The sequence below is a fragment of the Vigna umbellata genome, chromosome 5 (assembly GCF_029865625.1).
Source record: "Vigna umbellata cultivar VRB3 chromosome 5, Vumbellata_1.0, whole genome shotgun sequence".
Taxonomy (NCBI): Eukaryota; Viridiplantae; Streptophyta; class Magnoliopsida; order Fabales; family Fabaceae; genus Vigna; species Vigna umbellata.
The window spans coordinates 50,697,193-50,723,698 of NC_142169.1; the positions used below are offsets into that span (position 1 = coordinate 50,697,193).

Below are 26,506 nucleotides of genomic sequence, written 5' to 3' on the forward strand. Positions count from 1 at the left end.
CAATTCAAATACATGAGAGTTCACAAGGTTACATCATCCCCCAACAACAAAGAATGTTTAGTTCCCCATCGTCATGGAGAAACTAGATGAACAATGGAATGAAAAAGATAAAAAAAAAACCCTAAAACCTGAAGAGGAGAGCTTCCACATTCACTTTTGCCTTCAGAGAGTTAGAGAAAATCTGAATTTGTGTCAATTCTGTCCAGATATACCTTCTCTAGGTCGAACTAATCCTTAAATAGGACTGAATTGGGCCATGGGCAAACATTGCCACTGCTCAGCGCCGCTACTTAGGGCGCTCAAGCGTGCTTGTGAGAGAATGGTGCTCAGCGTCCAATGGAGGGCGCTCAGGCGTGAAATGTTGTAGGAAAGATGGCGCTTAGCGCCCCAAAAAGGGCGCCCAGGCGTGACTGCGAAGCTGTAGCACTGACGGTCATGAAAAGAGCGCCCAAGCGTGAGTGCGACCTTCTGTAACCTTCTCTTCTGGTGCTCTTTCTGTCCTTTATGAGTTCCAACTTCTTGACAACTTAACTTCTTGACAACTTAGTGATAAAATCTTCAAGTGTAACCTCAACTCTCTTATTTCCCAAAATAAATCAAAATCAAGAAAACAAACAAGTTTCTAAGTCAAAAAGGCTTCATTTGATATCAAAATTTACTCTTAAATAACGGTGAATATTTCAACAATTATCAGTAGGCTTGCGATTGGAATGTCTGAGGAAAGGTTTAATTTTGTGGTTGACCATGGTGGGACCCTAGTAAAGGATATTGGCTTTGGATATGTTGGTGGGGAAATGACTTATTGGAGTGTGTACCCTGACAAATTGAGTTATTTCGAAGTGGTAGATTCCATTAAAGAGTTGGGGTATATTAAAGTCTGTGAGTTATTTTCTTACATTGAAAATATTCTGCATAAGTTGTATGATGACAAAGATGCAATGAACATGGTAAACGTTGTCAAGTATTTTGGGGAAGTTCACTTGTTTGTGGTCCACGATGTGGATGATGAGCCAGAGATTGTTGTTAAAAATGAATTAAATGAAGAAGTTCATTTGCTCTGTCATGCAAATATAGAGAGTGAAGGTAGCCATGTAGGTAGGAATGAGGATGAAGTAGAGGTGCAGGGGAGGATGATAAAGTGGAGGTGTAGGGGGGATGATGAAGTGGTCGTGCAAGGGGAGGATGATGAAGTGGGTATGCAGGGGGAGGATGATGAAGTCGACATGTAGGGAGATGATGATGAAGTGGAGGTGCAAGGTTTGGATGAAGTGCTGGTGCAGGCAATGGAGAACTGCATGTGCAAGATATGGATGAACAACATGTTGGGATGGAGGAGGAAGTAGTCATTGAACAACACGGGCAGGAGGAGGAAGAAGTAGTCATTGAAGATTTTACTTCAAGTCAGGATAATGATGTAGGGGTGGTGCGTGATGAAGTTCGTCATGGATAAGTTGATGAAGAACAAGTGGATGAAGGACTAGTTGATGGTGATGTAAATATTCATGAAGTGCTAGATAATAATATAGAAGGGTCTGTGTTAGTAGAAGTTAGTGAAAATGAAGTAAAATGTGATTTAGAAACACATGATAGTGCACATAGGCAGAGAAACCCAAATGACAAGGGGTTGTCTGATGATGAGTGGGACTCAGAATTTTTGGACAGTCCAAAAGAAAGTGGAAGTGAGGATGAAGGTGATGAAAGACAAAGTTGTGGTCAATTTGGGACATTTGTTAAGCAAAAATGTATGTCAGAATACAAGTGAGTAGTGGGAACAAAGTTTAGTGATAAAAATGAGTTTATAGAGGCTGTTAGAAGTTATGCAGTCCATGTGGGGAGGAATTTGAAGTTTGTTAAGAATGACAACAGAAAGGTATGAGTGAGATGTTTAGGTGCCCAAAAAGTTGTCCATAGATGGCTTATTGTGGGTATTTGGAAGGATGTAGAACATGGCAATTGAGAAAAATATTGGATACGCATACTTGCAGTAGGCAATTCAATATTAAAATGATGAACACTAAGTGATTGAGTGAGACATTAGATACCACACTACATGAAAATCTGAATTTGAAGATAAATGAAATACGATCAAAAGCTTTGAGGAAATGGAATACAAATGTCACAATATCTAAAGCTCATAGGGCAAAATTAATAGCATCATGCAAAGTTGAAGGTTAATTTAAAAATCAATTCACAAGAATATATGACTATGCACATGAATTATTGAGATGTAAGCTTGGATCAACAGTCAAAGTTAAAGTGGATAGTAACAATGGTCAGACCACATTTCAGACGTTCTGTGTTTGTTTGAAAGCTTGCAAGGATAACTTCGTCTCTTGTAGGCCCTTTATTGGTTTGGATGGATGTTTTTTGAGAGGAAAGTATAAGGGGGAGTTATTAACCGTTGTTGATAGAGATCCTAATGAGCCTATGTTACCTCTGGCATATGCAATTGTGGAAGTAGAGAACAAAGAAACTTGGCAAGGTTTTTGGAGTTGTTGATAAAAGACCTTGAGGGCACTGAAGTATGTAATTCATGCACTTTTATGTCTGACCAACAAAAGGTATATATATTTCTTATATCTTTCTAAATTGGTTTCTAATATTACTGATATAATTTTTGGTCCCCATATTTGTTAAAAATGTTAAATTTGGTCCCTTTACACAAGGTTTGCTGCCAACTATGTCTGAACTTTTACTTGGGGTAGAGCACAAATTTTGCATGCGACACTTATATGCAAATTTCATAAAAAGGATCAGAGGGCACACCTTGAAGACTATGATGTGGATTGCTGCTACTAATACATACCCCCAAGCTTGGGAAAGATAAATGTTAAGTATAAAGGATGTCAATGTAGAGGCTTACAAATACCTAATTGTTATTCCCCCAAGGTATTCCTTCTTCCTTAACAAGACATTGATGACATGCATACTGGATATAAACATATTTCTTATTCTTTGTAACAGGTAGTGGTCTAGATCTAGATTTACAAGTCGAGCAGTATGTGATACACTAGTAAATAACATGAGTGAAGCTTTTAATAGTGTTATTGTTGATGCTAGAGAAAAGCCCATTATAACCATGCTAGAGGAAATTAGAGTTTACCTCATGAAAAAATGGGCAATCAACAGAATCAAGATATGTAATATGGACTTTCATATCTGCCCCAAGATTAGAAAGAGACTTACAAAAAAATCAAATTTATCCAAAAATTGGATCCCTAGGTATGCATTTCCTTTCCCACTATTAATTCATGTCACTTGGTATGTGATAAAATTGTTGATATTCATCACTTCATATTTAACTTTTAATCATGTATTACTTTATGGCAGTTGGTCTTGAGAAAAAATGTTTGAAGTTAGGCATTTTGCACTGATTACAAACAAGTTTGTAGTCAACCTGAACAGTCAAGAGTGCACCTACAGAAAATGGCTCATTAGTGACATCCCTTGCTACCGTGCAATTACAACAATAAGATTCTTAAATTTAGATCCAGAAGAGTATGTACCCATTTGATTCAGAAGGTCCACGCATGATGAAACACATGCCTCCATCATATATCTAGTGAATGACCACCTTTGATGGGAAATAACATCCTTCCCAGATGTCCTCCAACCATTTAAGAGAAAATTACCTGGCAGACTAAAGGAAAAGAGAAGGTTGGAGAGTTGAGAGCTAAGGAGGGATGAAACCTAGATGACCAAAGGTGGCCACCGCAAAAAATGCAGCATTTGTTGTATTGTTGGGCATAACAGAAATCATTTCCCCTTACGTCCTTAAGATCAACCAGACCTACCACAAACATCTGAAGCAGCACCCCAACCACCAGCTTAGAAAATGACACAATCATCTGAAGCACCACCCCAACCAACACAGGAATTTAGAGAACAACCAACTCAGCCAATCAGAAGGGACAAGTTACCAATTAGGAGACCATTTGCTTTATAATCTTTAAAATTTGGTGTACTTTTATCTTCTACAAACCATTATGCACTTGGCACTAGATTTGCTTTGATATACTTTTGTACTTAAGAGTTGATGTCCTTTTTAATGTTTTCATATACTTAGCATTAGATCTGTTTTGATGTGCTATATGGTAACTTGATGTTTTGATGTACCCATGAACTGACTTCTGTTTATGAAACTATATTGTTTTGATGTTTTCATGTGCCCATGTTTTGATATTGATTTTGACCACATCCATTTTATCCACACATCACTCATCATCATGGGGACCACATTCGCACATAATTAACTGAAATGAGGATTAAATTGAACAACTAAACACTAATACACATTTCATTCCTTCATTTATTACAAAAGACAGTCGCCTAACCTTAACATTGGGGCCACCTAAAAACCTCAGCCTTCAAAACACTAAAGTAAATCAGATTACAACCACCTAAAAACACACAAAACACATCAACCTAAAAACACACTTACAACACATCAACCTAAAAATACACACAACATAAGTATATGATCACTACACTAAGAACACACACCACTGCTACTAATAATTGGATCCTTCTCTTCAAAGCTTTCACTGTGTTCTCTATATCATAAATCTTCCTCATTTGCCTAGCAATGATAACATCCCTTTCATCAACATTTTTGTCATTGCATCACTTGAAATAGTTACAACACATCACATTAGCAGGTACACTTTGTTATTCATCAAACACAATGTTAATTACCAACAAATAAAGAAAATAGGCTTTAATTAGAAATGCTTTTATTCACATAACCTTGTAGTTACGACAATCCTAAAAATATCTTCCAGCATTCTTTGAAGTTCTAGCCATTTACTACTGTCATCTCACCATAATTGTAAATGGGGATTATCCCTACCCCCATTGAACCACCACCATGTGAGGAATGACAACTTCGGTGGCCCAAGCTATTGCAAGAAGAAGAAGAAGAAGATTGGGAAGCAAACATGGCTCATCAACCACCAAGATTGGGAAAAAGATTGCTTAACCTCGAACCTCACTATGGCTTTCATAGAAGAAAAGTAAAAAATCCCAATTTCAGAATCCACCCTCGTAAAAAATTGGGTTTCATTAAATAAATGACATTTATTTCAGAATCCACCTCACTATGCCTGAAGGGAATCGACGTGGGCAGTTAAATGCCATCTAATTTGGGTTTTGCACAACTAGACAATAGGCCGTTAACGATTTAAAAGTCGTCTATTAAAAGAACTAAATTGAACATAAATTAAATTCTTTTGGACAACATTGAATAGAAAAAAAAACTAGGAGCATTTCGAACAAACCTGACAAAAATAGGGACCATCAGTGCTATTAAGCCATACAAAAATTATTTTGTATTGTAATTTTGTAGAAAATTTTAGAATATTTACATATGGATCGAAATTGGATCAATTTACCACACATTAGTGCTGAGTATGAGAGAGGGGCAAGGAATTTATACAATGTGCGCAACGTAATGAAGGTAGAAGTGATGATGAAGTGAAGTTTAGATGTCCTTGTGTCAATTGTTTGAATGAGAGAAAGTTGAACGCAACCTAAATTACGAAACATCTTATCTCTGATGGTTTCCTACAATGTTATACATCATGGATATGGCACGACAAAGAAATACACTTTCTGACTATCTCCCAAATTGAAAATGTTATTGATTCCACCATGGAAAGTCGACCAGAAGAAGACAAATTAGAGGACATGATCCTCGATGTTGGCATAGAAAACTATGCCAAAGCTTATGTGTATGAGACAATGTTCACTGATGCGACAACTCCTTTGTTTGTCGGTTCAACTAAGTTCACACGGTTGTCAACGGTGTAAGGCTTATGAATTTGAAGGTGACCAATGGATGAACTGATAGGAGTTTCAAAGAATTGTTGACGTTGTTGAATGAAGCCAAATGGAAATACACTACCCACTGATAACTATGATGCGAAGAAAATTCTTTGTTCGAAGGATATGTAATATAAAAGGATACATGCATGTCCCAATGACTGCATTTTATATAAGAAAGAGTTTGAATTTTTGAAAAAGTGTCCAAAATGTGGGTTATCACAATATAAGTCAAGAAACAACAATGAAGATAATGATCAGATAAAAAAATGGTTTTGCTTTGAAAGTAGTTTGGTACTTTCCAATTGTGGCTAGACTTAAGCGTTTGTTTGCGAATCCAAAAGATGCTTAAAGCCTTAGATGACATGCGAATGAGAGAACAATTGATGGGCTGCTTCGTCATTCAACTCATTCAAAGCAATGAAAAAATATTGATAAATAATTCTCCCAATTTGGTCAAGAATGTAGAAATCTTAGGCTTGGTTTAGCCATTGATGGAATGAACCCACTTGGTAATTTAAGTACCAATCACAATTGTTAGATAGTTATATTGATAATTTACAACTTATCTCTTGGATTGTGCATGAAGAGAAAGTACATGATGTTGTATATGATGATATCTGGTCTGAAACAGCCTGAAAATGACATAGATGTTTATTTCAACCCATTAATTGAAGACTTGAAGTTGTTGTGGGTTGATGGGGTTGAAATATTTGATGGCTACGCTTCTGAAACTTTCGTGATGCCATGCAATGTTATTTTGCACCATTAATGGCTTCCCAGCTTACGGTAATTTATTAGGATAAAATGTCAAGGGTCACAAAGCATGTCTTATATGTGAAGAAAACACTATAGCTCATCAATTGAAACATGAAAGGAAGACGGTATATATGCGTCATCAAAGATTTTTAAAATGTAATAATCCATATTGAAGGTTAAAGAAAGCATTCAATGGAATCCAAGAGAGGGATGATGCACCAAATCCACTTACTAGCCTTCAAATTCTTGAAAAAGTTGATAAAGTACATCATGTCTTTGGGGAAACATCCAAGAAGTCATCTGTAACGAGCCCTTGGAAGAAGAATTCAATATTATTTGATCTTTCATATTGGTCCAAGTTAGATGTGATGCATGTAGAGAAGAATGTGTGTGATAACTTGATTAGTACACTACTCAACATTCAAGGAAAGACAAAAGATGGAGTGGATTCACGTTTGGATTTGGCTGACATGAAGATCCAAGAAGACTTGGCACCAAGAGAGGTTGGCAAACGTACTTATTTGCCCCCACGCATGTTACACAATGTTCAAACAAGAGAAGATAAGTTTTTGCCTTTGTTTAAAGAGTATGAAGGTACCACAAGGATATTTTTCAAATATTAAGAATTTAGTATCGATGCAACTCTTAAAGCTTGTTGGCATGAAGTCTCACGATTGCCACGTCTTAATGCAACAATTGTTACCGGTGACTATTCGTGGAATTTTGCCCAAAAATGTTAGGCAGACCATAACTCGATTGTGTTTATTTTTCTCGTCAATTTGTAGTAAAATCATTGATTTTGCAAAGTTATATGAACTTCAAGGCGAGATTGTTATCATCTTGTGTTAGCTAGAGATGTTTTCCTCTCCATCTTTTTTTTACATCATTGTACATTTACTTGTTCATTTGGTTAGAGAAATCAAGTTGTATGAACTAGTATACTTAAGATAAATGTATCATATTGAGCGTTATATGAAGAATTTGAAAGGGTATGTTAAAAATCCATATCGTCCCGAAGGTTTAATGATTAAAAGGTATATTGCTGAAGAAAGTATTGAGTTTTGTTCATATTACACGACTAAAATAAATCCAATAGGACTTCCTCGCACATCATAGTTGAATAGATTTTCTACAAGTAAAAGCATCTGAGGTGTGAATGTGGTGATGAAAGATCACGAAGAATTGTTGCAAGCACATCTTTATATATTGAACAACACAAATGAGGTGATCCCCTTTTTTGGAAGCACACAAAGCCACTGTGAAGGGGAAAAAATCCAAGACAATAAGAGAAATGACAGTTCATGGAGCATAATAGAACATTCATGTCTTGGTTCAAATATGAAGTTGACAAAGAGTCACACTCTTTTGAGACTTTGTTGTGGCTTGCAAATGGTTTAAAGTTTGATGTCGTACAGGTTATGAAATCAATAATTGCACATTCTATACGAAGACTTTGGATGATAAAAACGCAGTACAAAATAGTGGAGTTAGTCTAGAAGTTGAGTCACTCCAATTTTTCACATCCAAAGATCAAAATCCTGTACTTAGATTAGTGAGATATTATGGAATAATAAAAAAGATTGGGATGTTGATTACACTATGTTTTTTGTTCCATTGTTCAAATGCAAGTGGTTTGATAATAAAAGTGGTGTGAAAGTAAATGAATTGGATATGACACTAGTTGATTTTCGAAAGGTGGGTTATCGAGACAAATTGTTTATCATGGTACATCAAGCATCTCAGGTTTTTTATGTTAGAGATATTACGTCTGATTATTAATATGTTGCTCTTTAGGCAAAAAACGAATTGAAGTTAACGAAGACAATGCACTAGTGATATAAAATATAGAAAAAGACTAAACCCAATTTCTATATAAGAAGATTTAGGAAAACAAGTCAAGGAAACTTAGGAACGTCCTAATTTCAACCACTTCATCATTTTCCATGACTTTTCCCGTCTTTTCTTATAGTTTTATGTTATTTTTACCATCCATAGAGTGTTAAGTTTCTATGATTGATTATGTTGTAATTTCTTAATTAAATTATGAGATTAGATGGAATAAATTTATTTATTCTTTTTTATTCTTATTATGATTTATTTTTATCTATGTGTTTTTACTTTCAATCAAATAAAAGTAATGATTTTGTGCATTATAGCTAACTAGTATAAAGTTTAATATACGTGCATATTAATCATATGAGTAAAATAGTTTTTAAGTTTAATTTAGACTATACTTTGATTAAATTTAAAAACTTTCATGATATTGGTTATGCTTATGCCATTAACTGAAAATGCACTTTGATTAAAATTAAAAACTTTAATAATAATTAAACAAGACTATACTTTAGTTAATTAGTTTTTTGACTTCATAAAGAGATAAATAAATAAATATGAATAAACATATTAATATTTGATTAAGATTCTATTTTGGTTGAACTTACTATGAATAATTTAAAAAGTTATCACTTTTAATTGGGACCGTACTTTGATTAATAGTAAAAATATCAACAAATTATTTGAGTTTACATTAATTAATTTAAAAATCTAAGACATTAATTAATTCAATAATAATCTTTAGATAATCAACGGTGAATCCTATTTAAAAAAGGAAGTGAAATCAACTTATTTTTTTTTTAGTGTTTTAATCCTTTTTATCTTTTTGTAATATTATTCCTTTTTATCGTTTAATATTCTTTTATTTTATTTTATTTTTTTTAATCTTTATTTTCTTTTATTAAGATTATCTCACAAATATATATCGGGACAAGTATTAGTTATGATAAAAGATATCTCATCAAATTCACGTATATACGTAGACAATAAATATTCAATCTTGGTTAGATGATCCAGTGTAACCAAGTAGAAATGACAAACAAATTTGTCCATTGACTATTGTTTGAACTTGTCTTTGACAAAAATTCTCAGAAATAACCAATAATAAGTATGAGTATCAATAATGCTTGATTTTTTAAAGGAAAATGATACTTGAACAACCATTTTTGACAACATTTAGACACGCGCACACGTGTCAAAATCTGAGTGGTCCATTTTCATTTAATTTTTCCAACTAGACCACTCAGATTTTGACACGTGTGCGCGTGTCTAAATGTTGTCAAAAATGGTTGTTCAAGTGTCATTTTCCTTTTTTAAATTGAATACAACGAGGGAATCATAATGTACATTTTCACAATGTCCTTGTCGCCATACCTATCCTTATACTTGAACACATCTTGGTACTCATCCAATGTTTTAAATGACTAAAACACTCACTTGCCTTAGTTTTATTTCACTTAGAAAAGTCTTATTTCTTTCTTTTTCTACACAAATTTTCATTCTCTCTTTCGAGTATTGTTTGACTTGATTAATATTAAAAGGAAATATGTTTTTAAAAACCAAAGGATGACATGACAAACTATTTGTCACAGTAAAAAAAAAGTTAACATAGTTAAGCATTTATAATTGAATTTATATAATTATTAAATGTGAGTACTTAACTAAAATAAAAATCGTATTATAATTTAGACAAAAACATAACTAACCATATTTTAAATTATTTAATTTAAAATCTAAATAAATAACTGAAATTTGGAATTTAATTACAAATTTTATGATCTATAATACAATTTTTATTATGAATATTATATAATTTAAAATATAGTTTAAAAAATATTTTGAATTATCTATTATAAACTATTGTTAAAACCCTTTTGTGTAATACACCTAAAACAATCAATAAAATCTCTGGAACAATTTCAAAACACAGTTCAAAGGATCTTCTATTCATTTTAAAAAAGCAAATTTTTTTATTTAAATAATGCACAAAAGTATTTAATGGAGTCCTGAAGCAACTAGGGGTCGGAGGAAGAAGGTGGCTCACCTCTCACTTTTCTCTCCTCTAAAACCACATTAACATTCTGGAACTGAGACAACAATTGACGAAACAAAACCACCCCTCTGAAACAAACAGAAAAATGCAATTTTCCTATTTCATGTTTTCCCTCTCAAAATCCAACTTCTCTCCTGTTCGCCCCACCCTCCCTCCGTTTCGCTGCGGCATCCGCGAGCTCCGCCAACGAATCCACACCGTCCAGACCACCCAAAAGATCACCGAAGCTATGAAGCTCGTCGCCGCCGCTAGGGTCCGCCGCGCTCAGGAGGCCGTCGTCAACGGCCGCCCCTTTGCCTCAAACCTCGCAGAAATGCTGAACGACATCACCCAGCGCCTAAAAAGCGACGACGTTTCCACCCCCCTCACTGATGCCAGACCCGTCAAGACCGTCGCCCTCGTCGTTTTCACCGGCGACCGCGGCCTCTGCGGCGGTTTCAACAAATGGGTAATAAAAAAAGCCGTGACCCGAATCGAGGAGCTGAAGAAACTCAATCTGGAGTGCGTTGTTATAAGTGTCGGCAAAAAGGGTAACTCGTATTTTACTCACAACAATGAAAGGAAACACCCTTTTGTTAAAGTCGACAGCTTTATCGAAATTGGAGGTTTTCCCACAGCAAAGGAGGCTCAGGTCATTGCTGATGATGTTTTCTCATTGTTTGTTAGTGAGGAGGTGGATAGAGTCGAACTTGTGTACACTAGGTTTGTTTCACTGGTTAGGTTTGAACCTGTGGTTCAGACTTTGCTGCCTCTGGGGGAGGTTTATGATGTGAAAGATGATGTTTTTAGGTTGAGTTCTAAGGAGGGGAAGCTGGCTGTGGAGAGGGATGTTGTGAGGTTGAGGAAAGAGGGTGAGGTGTTTTCCCCTCTTATGGAGTTTGAGCAGGATCCTGTTCTCATTCTTGATGCCATGTTACCTCTTTATTTGAATAGTCAGATTTTGAGGGCGTTGCAGGAGTCTGTAGCTAGTGAGCTTGCTGCTAGGATGGGGGCCATGGCTTCTGCTACCGATAACGCTGTTGAATTGAGTAAAAGACTTTCGGTTGAATACAACCGGGAGCGGCAGGCGAAGATCACAGGGGAGTTGCTGGAGATTGTGGCTGGAGCCGAGGCTCTTACACCAATTGACTTATGAATGTCACTTGGTTTTGGTTTTCCTTTCATGGGGTATCAGTTGTTGGAGATTGTGGCTGGAGCTGAGGTACTAACACTAATTGACTGGTGAATGTCACCTGGTTTTGGTTTCCCTTATCGCTTGGATCCTTTCTAGATAATTTGGATCAGCCTCAATTTGAGTAGTTGAATTTGTCATTGTATAACAATAATGGAGAAGAGAGAATTGGATATAGAAGAGATTTCAGATGGAGATATAAGTCTTTCAGGAGAGGTACCATGTTAGAAGCACGAGATATGGGCATTCTGAACCAGATTAAAAGTTTCCCTACAAGATTTCTCTTTGTTTGAGATTTTGATCAGACATCACTCTTTCTCTACTCAGTGATTGTTGAGTAATGACAAACTTAACAGCTTAGATCTCAGTTGGATGGAATCCAGTTGGAGAGGACCCAAACTCAAGTGCCATTGAGTATGGTTCCTAACTTTATGAAACTAAGTCTTAAAATTTGTAAAATGTTGGAAAGTGTTATTCACTTTAGTCCTTGTGCCAATGAAAGTGGTAGAGAAAAAGGAGCAACAGTGGGAATGACACTTGCAAGCTGCGACATACGCGAAACTAGGCAACGAAATGAGTTTTCTAAAGTTATGATTAAAGTGAATGATGCTTTCAATTTGCATGCTAAAGTGAGGGTTTCACAGTATGGGGTTGAAGAGTTTCCAACTTCACTGATAGAGTCTTAAAGTTGATAGAGAAATCAATCATGTGGAGAGTTTTGACCCGTGTTCAAAATAAGTGCATTGCTTTCCTTTAACATATCATTGTAGTTACTTGCTTCTTGGTTTTGTAATTGAAGAGTTAAGACTTTAATTAAAGAAAACGCACAGGATCAAACCAAAGAAATCTCGAACTTTGCTTATTTCTGATTTGAAGAAAATTTGAATGATCATAGCATAACTCTGCCCCCTCAACTTTCTAGATTTGTTGCCATGCATTATCAAAAGAAACTCATTATAAAGCTACTTTCCTGTTTGAATTATTTATGGAATTAAAGTACGTATATGAAATTGATTCATGCATCAGAGTGCTGCTGATAGGAAAAGCTAAATATTTTCCATGAAGTAAAGTCTCGTAAGGCCTATAATTGATGAATATGAATACAGGGTACCTTGAGATGACAAGATCTTCACGCGTGCTTCAGTAATGTCTAAATGTCTATATCAACCTATACTTGACCCACATTCCTTGGTTTTGGTTTGAAACCTGGAACTGTGGATAGCACTTCTACTCCAATTTGACCTGAGGTACACCTTAGATTTGGAGGGGATATAGGCCACGTGCTGTGGAAGTAATAGCACATGCAAGGCTGAAAAAAACATGTACTTCTTAACACAATGAGTGAAATTTGTTTGAAATTGTAAATTTGTTGGAGGTATAACTTCACTATTAAGTTTCATTCATGTTCTTACAAAATCTAATGTAAGGATTTGGTTTGTTTATCTATCAATCAATTCTTCTTGGTAAATACTGATGAGAAAAGTAACTGTATATAATTTCAAGATTTTATTAAAAAATAAAAACTACTTATATTTCGGTACATGTATGATTTATTATATATAGATATGCAATATTGACATATAATTCCTTTTCAACAGGTTAAGGTTTGTTATTTTATCTTCAAAAATAAATGGCCCTCTTTAGAAGATCATGATTAAAAGAATACTATTTGAATGACAATGAATTTGGTGGGCCATATTAACTGGTAGTTATACTCGTGATAAGGAAACAGTAATGAATGGAAGTTGCAGTCTTTATTGAGTTACATATAATTTACTCAATCAAAGTTCTTACTGTGCTGGTTTTTATGAAACCAAAGGTTGAAACAGTATTCTGACTAAACTTCCGGAAGAACACAATGAAACGAGTTAAAAATGGTTTATAAAAGAAGTTACATGTTATCAGAACACCATATTCAGTAACATTATACCATTAGATATTCCTACATGGATTATTATTCCTAAGGACCACAACAAGAAGCAAATTTTTACACTTCGTTAGTTAACTTTCTTGGATCTTCAATGAGGACAACTGAGACACACACTTCAGATTTCACAACCGATGAACATTCTTTAGCTGCATTAGAATAATGTTGACTTTTCTGTATGTTTCCTAGCCCACTCATAATAATTCATGCAACATTAATGGTTGGAAAAAGAAAGGGTGAAAAACTATACTAACACTAGCTGATTCACTGCACATGGATTATAATACAATATATATATATATATATATATATATATATATATATATATATATATATATATATGCATATGTATATGTATGCATATGTATATGTATGTATCAGCCTCCGCCAAAATTGACTCGCCTTAAACAAATCTATCTTTCTCATCATCCATTCAAAATGTCAAGTTTTGGCATAATGTGGGAGTGGTTTCATCGGTAAAAACTATGGCCTATATTGTCATATGCATGACTCACAATTTTCTTAACATTTCATGATAATGACATTTTCTTTCTCAGTTTTATTCTCCTTAGCAGCAAATTATGATTCAGACTCCATCAAACACTAAATGAAAATTTGATCATTGGATTAAAATAGTGTTGGACACTTCCATCAGCAAACAATGACAGTTTATAGTTGTTGGAAGTGTTTTTAGAGTTTCAGATCAGAAATATAGTTATTTTTTACTGAGAAAAAGCTCTTCTAGTATTGTATTGAAAGAGATTATGAATGAAAATGATATCGGTATCTCTTGAAGAATATTTTACTTTAAAGAAGGAAATCGAAGGTTGAAATATCTGTATCTTATTCCACAATAGACCATTCTCAGAAAGAAAAATTGTTCAGTTCAAGTAGATAGGCTATAATTCAGAGGGTGGCTCCAGAAATCAGGCTGAGATGTCTGTGTCCCATTCCATTATGCACATTCTTTCAATAATGGTTAGCAACATTGCATTGTATTGTAGTCACAATGCCCTATGCATGATTTTCATTAACTTAACACCAACTTGCACCAAAAAGTGAGAATAGAATAAATCCATAAGGCTCGTGTTTTCTAATCTTGCTATAAAGTTCTATAAGATCACAAAAGAAAAAGTTTCCCACCTTCGTTTACACCAATACCAAACCAAATCAACCTTAACATGATTATTTTAAGAATGCTTTAAGATAAGATAATTCAGTGCCACAATAACACTGCTTGTTTGGTCCCATGTTATTCACTTTTACAGTCGCCACACTGTTCATTTTTGTTGAAATTATTAATTGCTTCTGACCTACCACTTTGTTTCATAGTTCCGACTAATCTAGATCTAACATTGCATTTTACATACAGATTAATTATCACTTAACTGTTAATATTGCACTATAAATTCATGTAATATGGTTTAGTTTAATTAAAGATCTCTTGCAATTGAGTCTTTAGCCTAGAGGCATACTAAAAATCTATTGGAATAATATAGAAAATGTATGTAATCCTAAAAGACGCGATTCTGTTTAAGCTTTTGAAATTTTTTTTACTTTTTATATTCTTTAGACATAATTATTCTCACTTTGAATCTTAACGGACAAGGAATTTCGTTATTTTAAAGAAATTAAAATAATTTAGCTTGAACTATTTTACTTTTTAAATATTTTCTTTAAATTTTTCGAGTTTTTATTTTTTATTCAAGTAAAATATATTTCAATTATCATCAAACATAAAAATGATTTTAATATAAAATTAAAAAAAATGTAAGTGAATGGTGTTTTGAATCGATCATGACTAGCATCCATCGAACAATAGTATCATTAACGTTGACTTAAAAAAACTTTGGTTAATAGTAATTAAAAATAATATCAGTTTATATCATAAAATAACTAGCATGAATCAATTAAAAAAAAAATTCTAATTTATATTTATAAAAAAATCAATTTGGGAACTATGATGGACATCGACCCCCCCCCAAAAAAAATTATCAATGTTGATTAAAAAAACTCTAATTATATAAGTAAAATTAAACTTTGATTTATGTTGGTATAAAATAAATCTAATTGACACATGATTAAAAGTAATACTTATTATTTTACATTGTAACTAAAATAACTTTAGTTAACACCAACAAATGAAAAAACCATGCTCAAAATGCATGTCGGTGGATAAATAACAATAAATGAGAAAATAATTAAAGAAAAATAATTAATATCAATAGACTTTAGTATGAATGAATCCCCAATCAACATCAATTGGAATACCAATGTAAATAATGTTTGAAATTAGATTGGTGAATCTCAGCTTAACTTAACCAGACGATATTTCTACCAAAATCAAATCCAAAGAAAATGGAAACATTTTGAAATACGAAAATATGAAATTTTTTAATTTCTTTTAAGTCAAAATTTTTATTTTAAATTATTAAATTATTTTTGATATTTTAAATTTTTTTTCCTCCAAGTTTCGTCGCAGGTATCACATACATTGAACGGTAATTGATGCATGTGGGTCACGTTGTTTACCAGGAACTTCCCGGAAGGACACCATTAGGTTTTAAATAACATACAAAAAGTCATTTTTATTTTATATTTTATCTTTGTTTCTCAAAATAACCTTTTGAAACTTGAAAAAAAAGTTGAACTAAACTAAAAATGATTTAATGAATATTTTGAAATGTAAACTCATGAAGACAGAAATCTTAGGACACATGTCCCTTAAACATAGGATCCTCGTGTGTTTTTCCTTACAGATGAATCACAAAGTTAAAATCTAAGACCACATGTTCGAGGATTCTAGGCCCCTTCGAACAAGTGCCACACAAGTTGGTGACTTGGTGTTTTGTTTTTAATATTGTCAGATCCTTGTTTCTGCCACATCACAGAATTTTCCGTGTGTCAATTTTCTTTCTCTCTTTCTGTACTATCACAATATGCTTGCTTTGGTTATTAATATCATAATTATTGTTATTATTATTATTATAATAGAAGGTGGTATCTTCCTCCACTTGTTACACCACATAAACAAATTGAAGTGCAGAAAAAAACAAAACATGATTGTGTGCCTATTTATTTACATGCTTATTTGTTTATAATACAAATGTATTCTTTGGTTGAAAACTTTGACACTTTGTCTGCGTCTCTGACAGTAACCATTCTTTATCTATTAGCCGTCCATTCACAAGGCAATGAATTGTACATTTGCCATCATTTCAATGTTCCTCACTTTTACCTCCATGATAGGTTCTACAAAATTTACCACAACCAGAATAATCAATTCACAGTTTTCACCCTTTGTGCTGCATGAAAGGCCAATATGCTGCATAAAAAAAAACTACCATTTCATGGAAAGTGGGCTTGTGAAAGATATAAATGGAAAGGAAAAGGAAACCTGAGTCCTGGGATTGCCACAAGGAAAAGGTAAAGACACAATCTTTTTTTTTATTGTTGTTATTGAGATGACTAAGAACAACTAAGCATCCACTACTATTGAGGACTATGTCACATGAAATTCAACATCTCTTGTTCCTTTCCTCTGTTTTGCATTAAAGATTCCATGAGATGCAATTTCAGATAAAGTGAATAAGTAAAAGGGTTTTACTGCTCCTTCTTTATCTTTCATTGTCAAAAGTTAGTCCTCTCAGGTCTCAAGAGTTAAATACATGGATAGATTCATCATTTAGAGGATCCATAGGGGCAGAAGCAGAACTAATCTCTGTCTTATTCTTGCCCCTTGGGGTCTTGTTGCTGTTGTTCGGTTCTTGTGGGGTGACCTTCTGCTTACATAAAATCTATCACCCCTCTTCAATAGAGGTAACAAAATGTTACAAATTTTTTGTCAACCTCAAACTTCTGATTTCAGAATCAAAAGGGACTCATCTCTGATTTCAACTTGTATATATATGTTTTCAATATTTCAGGGAAGAAGCAAAAAGTAAAGCCTGCTCTCTAGATCTTCTGAGAAAGGTATACTATTGTTTACCTTAATGGAATATGTATCAAAACATGCTTTTAAGATATCTGTATGAATGCTTCTATGAGTCTCTCTCTCCTCAACTCTCGATTCCTCTTTTTTCTTTCTTTTAAACTTTATTAAGCAATCATGGAATTTGGAGGAAGCCAAACTCTTATTTAATTCATAGTGTTGTGATTTGGACCATGTAGGAAGTGATTGATGGAGGATAATAACTATAACAGGCAGAGGAGTGGAATATGGAGATGCTTGAGAGACGGAGACTTTGAAGAAGAGGAAGTTTGGGCTGTTTTCAAGGACAGACCTGATTACAACAATATTTCTGGTGTTCACAAGCCAAAGGAAAAAGGGTCTTCTCCTCTTGCTGTTCCCAGGACTCTTCCAAGCGCTGCAAGGATGATTCCAAGGACTAGCAGTGGCAATAGCAGTGCCAGTTCCTCTCATGAAACCAAAGTTCTTCAGCAATCAGCACCTCTCAACATTCCTGACTGGTCACAGATTTATAGGAACAAGCCAAACAAGACCCCCAACAGTGTATCAAAGTTTGGTGACTACGGTGATTTCTACCATTCTGTTGGTGATGAAGGTGATGGTGAGGGTGTTGGTAATTATGGTGGAGGGTACAGTGATGATGAGGAAGAAGAAGATGATGAGTATGACACAAAGCTCCCCCCACACGAGTTTATTGCAAGAAGGCTTGCAAGGAGTCAAATATCCTCTTTTTCAGTTTTTGAAGGTGTTGGAAGGACCCTCAAAGGTAGGGATCTCAGCAAAGTGAGGAATGCTGTTCTCACAAAAACTGGTTTCCTTGAATCATTGTGAAAGAGGTTCCCATGAACCAAATTTGTTATGTATAGAGGGGTAGCCAGTGGTTGGTTAGTTATTCAGATTGTGTGCATGTTTTGTATGGAAGATTCATTCAGGCTTTTACCATGAAAAAAACAATGATTCAACTTGCTTCTGGTGGCAATTCAAACTGGCTTATGTCAAATTCATGGTGTCTCTGGTATAAAGCCATTAATCATTTACAAGAACACAAGTGTTTTTAAGACCAATGTCATTTAGATTTCCAAGTTATTCACTAAATCTTATATTCATATATATATATATATTTTCCTTCTCTTGTATCTCACTTTTACTCTATCTTTCTTTTTATCTTTCTCTATATTTTCTATAACAGAATTCATCACATCTATAACTTTTTATCTCTTTTTTCTTTATCTATCTGTTCATTCCACCACACACTCTCAAAATGGGGTGTGCGTTGAACTTTTCCCAAATGAAATCAAATCCAAACACTTCTTAGAATAATCTGGTCCAAATCTTTGACACCCATTACGTAATGTTTTTCATTTCTATTTCTTTTTGTGTTACAGGACATGATGGAACAAGAAGAATGTTAATATACTCTGTGACACCTTTTTAACAGAGTCTCTATCGTCAGTTAAAATACCAAAAGTTACATAATTTTTTTAGACATTAATTTATTTAACAATTTTCTATTCATAATTTTGTAATTTTTTTATAAATCTCACTCGTTAACAAAAAGAAAATGTGTAAAAAAAGAGTGTTCTTAGGATAATACCAACACTTGGTTGAATAAAAACCACACAACATACGTTAGCTGGATCAGAAATGTAGAAAATCTTTACATCGAACAAATAACTCGTGACCCAACTAGAATTTATAGTACTAAACAAATTTCTATGTGTAGTAGCTGAGCTCTTTATGATACAAGCTATTGATTGAAAAATAAAGAATAAAAAAGCAATGGATATTTCCAAAACAATTAACAAAAAAAATATATAATATCATATAAATGATTGAAATCACTTTCAATATAAAGTTTTAAGATTAGAATTTATAGACCTTCTTATAATACGTATGACAAGTTGGAATTTAAATTTTCAACAGAATTATCCATGATAAATTAAGATATATACGAGTTAAGGTGAATTATAAATAAATTTGAAGTGTGATGTAAAGCTTAAAGTGTAGTAAAGCCAAGTTAGATGAAGAAGGCATGAGAAAGTTGGAAGATAATTTAAGTTGATGGTTGTAGTTGTAGAATTATTGAATTATGCATATTGTGGGAAATTGAGAGAGACATGGCACCAACTCGGTGTCTTTAAATATTATTTATGAAAAGAAGAAAGGTTTTTAAATAATATGCAATGATATGTGATAAGGGAGGGATAGAAAAGAGTGAGTTGTCTCTCTCAACTCCAAATGTTGGTATACAAAAAGAGAAAGATCAATCCCAATGAAGCTACGTATAGAGTTGGCTTTCTATAGACTTTCTCAAATTTAATGATGTTCTATCTCTCACACCTAAGCATTCTGTATGCATTATTGACTTTCCATCTTCAAAGTTAGTGCCCATTAATTCATGTCTCAAGAGTTTTTAAACTCAAAGCCACATATATTTGCCATTCATTTATAGATAATCTTTTTTCTTAAAAATATTATCTACCTTTTCTACAGTGTTTTTTTTTTCTTTTCAAGAATTGCTATTACATCATCACAATTATGCTATTAACATTAGAGGAAAAAATATATATAAAGATATTATAAATTTTTTATTGTTATTTCGTGTTTTCGTTATATAAAAGAGTACAACTTTTTGAGGTTATAACACAGTACATGTATGCTTGATTCAACGTCTTTCAAAATTTGATATGCAAAATATTGAAGCTACAATATGATATGAGCATGTTTGGTAAGAAATACACACTAATATTATTTTATGCAAGAACAATTTTTACCCTCAAAAGAGACGAAAATTATCTTATCACATATGCACATGCTATATGGTAAGTACAAAAATGAAAAGAACATTTAAAATTATTTAGAAAATATACGTAGGATGATTTCGACGTCTTTATAATATAAATTAAATGTATTTAAAAAGTGGTTCTATTTTTAATTCACCACTAAATTTATGATTACTGATAACGGCGTCATTTATATTATATCTAAAAATCGTTGACGATGATGAAATTGCTACGAGCAATCAATGTCCAAATTTCCGACAAATGATAAGTTTTCTGGAATTTACTTCCAGCAGCCAAAACGTAGTTTTTGCTAAGTTGGATATGAATAAGACGCGACATTATCTACAATTTAATGTGTCTGAATGAAGTTAATTAAGTGACTGAAATTCTATATGTCTTCTTTATTTAATTAAGTTTTAAGTAATTTATAAATTTAAACATTTTTAATATAGCTTTTATCAAAGAAAATAATTTTATTGAATATTTAAAATATTTTTTTATAATTTAATTAATTTTAAGTTTTTTTATTATTATAAATTTAAGTATTTTTTAGTTGAGTTTTACTTTTAATAAGATGAACTTGTGATTAACATAAAATAATATTATTATTAACAAGTATATTTTATTGTTTTTACGAAAAATATGGTTATATGGAAGTGATTATGTTTTTTAATGATTTCTACGTTATTACTTACAAAGACTAAGGTTTGTCATTGATATAGTGATCGAGATAATTCATTGTTAATTAATATTTTTCAACAATAATAATAAATTGTCATTTTACCTTAATCACATTATTGTTTTATATTAACAATAAAATTTTACAATTTTAATATACGAAAACAAGTAAGCAGTAACAATTACGACACCCAATTAAAGAAGAAGCCAAAGATTTAATTGAAAAACTAATTTTTAGTATTTAATAGAATGATTTTTATATTAAGAATTCAACTGAAAATATTTAAATTTATAAAAAAATTAAAATTTAATATTTTTTATTTATTTATTTAAGTGTTATAGAATTTAATTTTATTGTTAATGAATAACGTAATTGTCTCGTATCTTTAACTCGTAAATCAACTCACTTTGTTTTCCTCTCCAAGTTTTTTCAACTTTTCCGTCAACTTATTCTTAGATATAAGTGAAGAAGAGATATAAACACAAAAATAAGAAGCACGTCATTTTGTTAATAACAAAATCAAATAACACAATACTTAAATTAAAATATAAAAAAAATTAAATAATCAAGTAATTAACATTTTTAATACGAACATATATAATATTAAATTTACGAGATATTTAAAATTTTATTGCATCTACTTTCTATATTAAAGATGGAAACTACTCAATTAACACATGTTGAACTGGTTTCTAAACATTAGTTGGTGTGATTAAAAATCTGTCTGCACTGGAGTAAGCAGAAGTTTTCACTTTTTAACATATAAAAATGGGAAGCAGAATTGATTTAATTTCAAGGATTAATGTTTATAAATTTTATAACAGCAAATCAAATTCAAATTAATAAATTACTATGATATTTGTTCGTAAGGAGATACTATTTAATGACATTATGGTAGGATAATCTTAACCTTTCATTAATATAATAAAGTTTATATAAATTAAAAGGTTTAAAAAAACATTGTAATACTTTATTATCTCATTACTGATGCCCTTGATCATTTTGACTTTATTTTTCAAATAATTTAAATTAATTTTAATAAATTGCTAAACGATTAATAGTTTAAATTTTAAAAAAATAAGATATATGAAATTATCGTACTATAATAAATTATAAACAAAAAAAAAATCACAATAAGAAAATCATTATTATAACCCAAAAGACCGTGAAAACCTAAATCTAATGTAATCTTTAACAAAGTGATAGTATTGTTGTTGAGGTGATGGTAGATACCAAAGTTTTAGTACCAACGAATTTTACCGTTTGCCTCTTCCAAATAAAAAATTTAAATTGATTATTAAACTAGTTAAAAATATTTAATAATTTAATGTGTTTGAGTTGATATTTATATACATATAATAAATATTATAATATTATAAATTTATAACATTGAAATCTAAAATAAAAATATTTTATATAGTTTTTAGTTTTCAAAGTAAACATAAAAATCTAGATAAAATATACGGTACTATACGTTAATGTTCTTTATCAAATTAGGAGAAAGTTAACTTCAGTTGCTTCCTAAGTATGATCCTTTTTCATATTATACCGAAATCCCATTCTACTCTCACTACATAAATATCCTTCTTTAGGTGGGTTACGTACTAGTAGAGATAGGATAGTCTCACTCCCAGATTCTCCTTTCAATGCACTTCGACATGCAATAGTAGTAATTTTTCCATGAAAATGCTACATGGACTCAAATTTCACCATATCAATTCAAATAAAGTTCATAAAAAAATTATATATTTACTAACCATAATCATTAACAAAAAAAAACTCAACATAATAGATTCACTACCCAATGCCTTCTTGCTACCACCCAACACCTACACCACTACATCTATGGCGCCCAACAATACACAAATCACGCCTAGCGGTAACATGTCAAAAGTTGAGCTTTCTAAAATTTTCAAAGTGGCTTCCAATGATCAAACCCTAGCATCTAGCGGTGCACACAAAAAGGAAGTTGAAAGCCTAAAATCCTAAATTTTTCTAGATTCCCAATAGTTATCACATATGCTTCGTTTAGTTCTTCTCAATTCAGATTCAAACAAACATATCAATCTTATTCAAATAAACACTCTAAAATTCTACATTATAATATCATATATATAATTGGACATGAGTTAACACATCAAAACACATTAATTGAGTTCATATAATCATGCATATACCTTATATAACTTCACGTGCATATGATTATTAATCTCTCAAACTTTATAAATAAAACAATAAACCCAACACTCAATCCTCTCTCAATAGTGTCATTCTTGTCACACTTTAACACACTAATAAATGAAAACCATGAATATTATATTCTTTTCCTTTTCATAGTTTGAACATCTTAATAGTAGCTTTTCTTCAACTAATGAATCTTAAATTTGTTCAGATATTACATAGTAATTCAAATACATCAAACTAAAAGTCCAACCTTTATGGAGAATCAGATTCAACCATAACCAAATCCTCTAAATATCATTTATATTTCTACAATATATTCAATTCAGATATCACATAGTAATTTGAATATATCCACAACTTCATAAAATCGTGAAAAAGTAAAGTCGTTATGACCCATAATGACTTTTTTGTAAATATGTTTAACGAAAGTTGTAATGTGTAGTTGACTGAAGAATGAGCGAGTAAAGAATTGAAAAAGTTTGTAGAGTAGAGTTGAGAACTCAACAATATTAACGAGTGACAAAAAGAACTCGACAAGTCTGAGTAGCAAGAAGAGGTTGGCTAGACAAGCGACTAAAGTTATGAACTTGACAAGATTACCGAATAGTGCGGTGAACTCATTAAAATAGCCGAGTAGTGTAGTGAACTTAGAAAGATAAACAAGTGAAGTGGATACACCAACTACAAAACTAAATAACCTAGGGAGGTGCCTGGAAAGCTCATATAGCTCGGGAGAGCATGTAAAGAGCTCAAAGCCAAGCTTAGTAAAAAGCTCAATGGAGAGCTCATCAAGCTCGACAACAGAGGAGAAAGTAGACAAGCTAAGTTTCACAATGTAAGTGGTCACAATGTAAGTGGTCAGGACAATTTTGGTTTAATTGAAAGTTGTCTTCACTTATAATGACTTTCATTTAACGTATTTAAAAAAAAAAGTCATCACCAATCCTAATAATTTCACCTTTTCAAAATTTTGTGAAAAAGTCATCCTCATTAAGATTAACTTTAATTTAGAAATCGTCATGACTTCATATAAGTTAATTTTAAACTGGAAAGTTTAAGTCAATTATCGTATCAATTATCTCATTTTTGTAATTTACAAGATAAATTATCCTAGTTTCTAAAATTTTCTTAAGATTAGAGAGGGGTCGAAACTAGGGGTGGGCAAATAGAACTGAACTGCACTGTACTACTAAAATCTATACTGAACTAAAAACTAATTTGTATAAACTGAACTGAGCTGTAAAACAGTTCAGACAAACTGAACTGTTTTTTGTTTTATCAAACTAGACTGAACTGAACTATACTAAATTGTACTAAACTACAATATAAACTAAATTGAACTACTAACTATACTAATTTTAAACTGAATTATACTAATTTTAAACTGAATTGTACTAGTTTTTAAACTGAATTGTACTAGTTTTTAAACTGAATAGTATAACAATACATGTTCTTTTTAATTGAAATTTATTTCAATATTTATTTTATTTTATTCGTAAGTGTCTTATAAATTAGCTTTTTAATTATTTGATATTATTAATTTCTATTTTATTTATATTTCTTTTATTATTATATGTGTATGGAAATTATTTTATTATTTATTTATTTATTTTATTTTATTTTATTTTTTATTTATATTTATTTTGTCATGAATATTATTTTACTTTTATATTTATTTTTTTAATTTTTTATTTATATTTTTTTTGTTTTATATCTGTATATAATTTATTTTATCTTTTTATCTACTTATTTTATTTTAAAATAATTTTTTATTTATATTTATTTTGTTCCCTCGTAAAATTGTTTTATTAATCAATTATTTATTATTTATATTTTATTATGCAAAAATTAAACTAATATTTATTAATTATTATAATATAATAAAAGATGATACTAGAAAAATTACTCTTAATAAACGTTTGTTAATTTTTTTATCATTTGATATTTCTATAATATTAATTATTTTTGCTACATTACTATTTTTTTATGATATTTCATTATATATTCATTTAATAAAATTTAACGTTAAAAAATATATTTTAGTTTTAGTATGTAAAATACTATCATTTAAAAATAATAATATTGATATTTATTTTAAAGTAAGTTGATTTTTAAAATAAATAGTTATTTTAGTGTGTGTGCTTACACACATTTTAATATCATTAAAAGTTTTTTTAACATATTTTTACATATTTAATAATATGTTAAAGAATATAATATATTTAAAGTATTATTTTTTTATATAGTCTTTTTTTATGATTTATATTACTTAATCATTTAATAAAATTAAATTTAAAAAAATATATTTTACTTTTATTACTTAAAATAATATTATTTAAAAAGTAATATATGTTTATTGATGAAAAAATATAAAAATTTGTGATAAAAAAATTTTGTCTTAAAAAATTCATTATTATTTTTTATTTGAACGGTTTCTTTTATTAATATTTTATTATTAAATAACGTTTTCTTAGAAAGACGGAGCAATTGAACAGAAACTAGAGAAGAGAAAAGAGTAGATACAGTTCCCACAGTTAACTAAACTGAAACTGTTATAAGTTCAGTTTTTAAAAATTAAACCATAAAATAATATACTGAACTTTTAGTAAAAGTGGATCAGTTTTTTTAAGTATAATATAGTATAGTTAACTATACTACACTAAAGATCAGTTATTTTTGTCCAACCCTAGTCGAAACTATGAGTATTGGAGGAAGAAAAAAAAACAATGGATGGGTGGGTTCAAATGTTCAGGTCTCACCCTTCGTGACAGGTGTCTTACGGAAGTACCAGAACACACTAAATAAAGACAAGAGTAATGATACTACGACACACTTTTACATTCATTTGACACAAGTTACAAGGGTAAAATAGTCAAAAAAATGTAAACTTTTGTATTGTTTCAAGAAATAAGAGAATAGAAAGTAAGTAAGAATAATGTCAAATAAATATAAAATATTTAAGTGTGTCAAAAAGATAAATCTATATATTATAATAATAAGAAAAATGAAGATATAAAAATATAAATGACTAAACCGGTTGATTATTTTAAAGCCAATTTATATTATTTTGATTAATTTAATTAGTATTCAGGTTTTAGTTAGTTTTTTTTTTATAATCCCAACGTATCATATAACTAAGACAAATTATATGCCTTGATTATAGAATTTCATAAATAAACTTAAAATAAATCCTTTGTTAGAGGCTGCTGTAATATACACAGAATGAATGACTAATCTAACGCTTCAAACAACAATTAATGGATACCATTTGCATATACACGAAACTTGTTGATTAACATATATCCATATATAGCTTCCAAAATTATC

General features: G+C 31.3%; 2 protein-coding genes across 2 annotated transcripts; both read left to right on the top strand.

Annotated features, from left to right (window-relative positions):
* The first annotated feature begins 10,393 nt into the window (after positions 1-10,393).
* On the top strand, positions 10,394-12,482 carry LOC124846564 (ATP synthase gamma chain, chloroplastic-like). The gene has a single exon (XM_047323841.2). It carries the CDS (start codon positions 10,551-10,553, stop codon positions 11,598-11,600), a length of 1,050 nt encoding a protein of 349 aa, XP_047179797.1. The 5' UTR covers positions 10,394-10,550; the 3' UTR covers positions 11,601-12,482.
* A 4,501-nt stretch (positions 12,483-16,983) lies between these two features.
* On the top strand, positions 16,984-18,669 carry LOC124846565 (protein S40-6-like). The gene is made up of 3 exons (XM_047323843.2): positions 16,984-17,382; positions 17,490-17,535; positions 17,734-18,669. The coding sequence occupies exon 3, from the start codon at positions 17,744-17,746 to the stop codon at positions 18,362-18,364; it is 621 nt and encodes a 206-aa protein (XP_047179799.1). The 5' UTR covers positions 16,984-17,382; positions 17,490-17,535; positions 17,734-17,743; the 3' UTR covers positions 18,365-18,669.
* The last annotated feature ends 7,837 nt before the right edge of the window (positions 18,670-26,506 follow it).